At 24.3% G+C, this 3,608-nt stretch overlaps 1 protein-coding gene across 1 annotated transcript in view; it reads left to right on the forward strand.

Annotated features, from left to right (window-relative positions):
- Window positions 1-2,145: 2,145 nt before the first annotated feature.
- The window catches only part of LOC117179008 (arrestin domain-containing protein 17-like), a 9,601-nt gene continuing 8,138 nt past the window's right edge, over window positions 2,146-3,608 (forward strand). Inside the window, exons 1-2 of the mRNA XM_033370621.1 lie at window positions 2,146-2,260; window positions 3,280-3,408. Coding sequence (XP_033226512.1) covers window positions 2,146-2,260; window positions 3,280-3,408 — 244 coding nt within the window. The remainder of the gene's footprint in view (window positions 2,261-3,279; window positions 3,409-3,608) is intronic.

Genomic DNA, 3,608 nt, shown 5'->3' on the forward strand with positions numbered 1-3,608 from the left:
TGAATTATCCTGAAGTATCTTGAAACACGTTAAATATCCTGAATTTTTTTAAATGCAGTTTTAAAGACTTAAATAATTAAAAACGATAAGCGTTTTGAATCGAATACTTCGGATATAAAGCCTTTTTAGTTGGTTCATTTTAAAAAATAATTAATGATTTTTAAAATTGAACTTTACTTTAAGATTTAAAAAGTAAATAAGAATTTATTTTGTAAGGCGATGCTGAACATGTTTACAATATTAGCATTTGCAGATTTTAACGTTAAAAATGGAACTTTTCCTATTGGAAAGTCTTATTAGTTAAAACAATGTCAACGCCCGATTGGAACTTTATAAACTAGTTTTAATGTTTAAATAACTTCAAAATAATATGTTCATAATTAAAGGCTTTTATTAAATTTCGAATATTATTTCAGTCTAAAATATTCCATTTTTAAATCCTTTAAATTGAAATGTTTGAATTAAGAAAAAGAACAATTGTGTAATATTTAGAAATATCTGACTGTTCATTTAAAATCAGTAATTATAAATTAAATATTCAAAACTTAACTTTGAACGTTATAATCTTAATTGTTTTATTTAAAAAATAATAATTTGTAATGCAAATTGAGGAGTTTTTAATTTTTATGAATTTTATTATATATTTTTATGTAGAATTTCTGAAAAAATCATTGAAATAATTTGAAATTTGAAAAAATGTTAAGCAACATGCAGACGCTTCAAGATTTTGAAATAAAATTTTGAAGGTATTTTAAGGGTTTTTAAACCATTTAAAATGAAAAAAATTAAAACTTAAATTTAAGAAGTGTTTAATTTAATGAAAATAATTTAATCGTACATTTTTCAATGTTTCTAGCTTTAAATTATTTAAAATGATACAATTTTAAAGTTTTTAAAATTAATTGATTAATTCTTCAACTTAGAGCTTTGCAAACGATAACGTGGATATATATTTTTGGAACTGAAATTTCAGTCTTTAAATTCTACAATTTATAAAAGTTAAAAAAATGTGAATACAGCATTTGAATACATATAACATAATCGCGTTTGAATACAACATTTTTGAATTTAAAAACTTTTATACTTGAATTTTAAAAGTTAAAAATTCAAGAGTTCTTCTTTGTGTACTTTAATTTGCAGTTTAGTTTTAATTGCTTTAAATGGACATTTTTTTAACTTTAGTTGTGTGAATTTAATTATTATTTTATAAATGTATTAAAAATAAGAGTTCAATATTTTTCTATGCAATACACAATCCTTGAGCGACCACTAAATATATATTTTTCTATGCTACATGCATGATTTCCGCCTTTTTCGACGACTATGCCGCGGGGCTCAAGCTCTACTTTTGACTTCCTGGGGAGTGAAAAGTGACATCAGATGTGGATAATAAAAATTATATATCTATGAGCTTACATTTTACGATAATCAGCCCACTTGCCGTAAAAACAGTAGATAAAATTTTGTTTGCAGAAATAGAATTTTGGGGTAATTTATGGAAAGTTACCATATATAACTGATCAAATTGCTGTAAATTACAAAAAAAATTTTCCGGAAATTGATAGAAATGTGTTAATTGAGTTTTAGGTAATTCATTCTAAATTACCATAAGTTACAAATAAAATTCATGAATTTCTGCAAATTTATAAGAAAATTAAAAATTGAATCTTGAAATACATTAAAATATTCTGAATTGCCTTAAAGTATCCTAAAGTATCTTGAAGTACCTGAAATATCCTGAATTATCTTGAATTATCTTTTTTTTTATCTTGAACTTTTTTTAATGTGACTAAATCTTACATTTATTGTTACACAAAATCAACAGTATATTTGAACTTTTTGCTACCTTCTTACTTTCATTTCAACCGAACTTTTCAGGAATATCAAAGAATGAATCCTATGCCCACTTTTTAAATTAAAAAAAAAAAGGTTTTACTTTTCTTAGTACTTTACTCTTAAGCAAATTTTTTATGGAGACGCTGTTTTTAAAATTATTCGAAGGCGTTATGAATTTTTTTTTAATTATATACGGGGTGTGTATCTGCGTATGTAACTTGATTTTGTGGCACGAATGCGCGCAGGACATGCGCAGAAATTTGTCCTTAATCCTACACATATTATTTCAGTTACCTATTTTCCTTCAACATGGGCCTGGAAGAATTTAGAATTATTTTTGGTAATCCACATAAAACTTATTATTCAGGTGAAACTGTCACGGGGAATGTTTTTTTAGTTCTGAATTCGCCAAAAAAAATTCGAGGTGTGTATGCAGTAAATTTATATTTTTAATTTTATATATGGATACAATATTATTGATTTAGTTTATTAAGAAAGTGAAAAATAGTTGTTTAGATTATAATTTTTTGTCGAATTAAAAGGTTTCAATTATTTTACTTTGAATAAAAACTATACATTAAAAATTATAATATTAACAATGCTAAAAAGTATATTAGAAACTCAAATATTTACATCCAACTATTTGTTTTATTGACTTACAATTTTATTTATTCAATTACTATTTTCTTAGGATATAATATGAGTGATAAGTATTAAATAATAATAATAATAGTATACACAATTTATGTATTAAAGCTTTTAATATTTTGGTGGTTTAAAGAATTTTGCATTATAATTTTTTTTTAAATCTATATTTATTTATTAATGTTTTTTCACATTTTATGGTGGTTATGTGCATTTTTTCGTTAGTTTCTTGGTTTTATTTTCAGGGATTCCGCATATTAACTTGATTATTGGACGCTAAATAGGATTTTAAATTTAATTTTAATCTTATTTAAATTTATAAAATTGTTGTCTTATTATTTAAAATAAAGAAATAAATCAGGTTTATCATTGTACAATAAATAAAAGTACTTATGGCTACAAAAATCGTTAAACAAGATTTTTTTAATAGATTATCCCGTTTTCTAATACGTAATAATCATGATAGAATATGCCATCATTAAATTTTTCTTCCATAACAATTAAAAAGTGGCAAATAAAGTAGTATGAAAAATAAAACCAAAATTTAAATGACACTTTATTTATATTATGATTTTCATCTAGTTCTTTAATATAATTAATTAATAAATCGTTAGAAGAACGTTAAGCATTGGGAACGATATGTCTCAAGGTCTTTTTCAAGAGACAGACTGGCGGCAAAAATATAGATCGAGTACGGAGTACAGTTTGAAAATAAAGTATTCTGTTCAATTATTTTATCCTGTTATCAAAAAAATATTCATAGTGAATCTGAAATAATAATTATTTTTTTATTTATAGGAATAAGAGTCCGAATAAAAGGAGAGGCCCACACTTCTTGGACAGTACGGATTAATCAACATTTAACGAGGTATCTTGGTCATGAAGAATATTTTTCGACACGGTATTATATTGCCGGAAGTGAATCTGGTAAGTCTTAAGTAATTTTAATAACTTTGATCTATGATTAGAGCCACTTAAGATAATTTAAAGCATGTATAGTTTAAACAAATATATATGATAATTACTCCATATACGAGGGTGGATTGATAAGTTTCCGGCCTGACCAAGAAAAACAACGTTTTTAAGAATTTTTTTTTTTATTTCTCAACATAATCTCCTCCAAGGCT

Source organism: Belonocnema kinseyi, chromosome 8 (assembly GCF_010883055.1).
Source record: "Belonocnema kinseyi isolate 2016_QV_RU_SX_M_011 chromosome 8, B_treatae_v1, whole genome shotgun sequence".
In the NCBI taxonomy this organism is placed as follows: Eukaryota; Metazoa; Arthropoda; class Insecta; order Hymenoptera; family Cynipidae; genus Belonocnema; species Belonocnema kinseyi.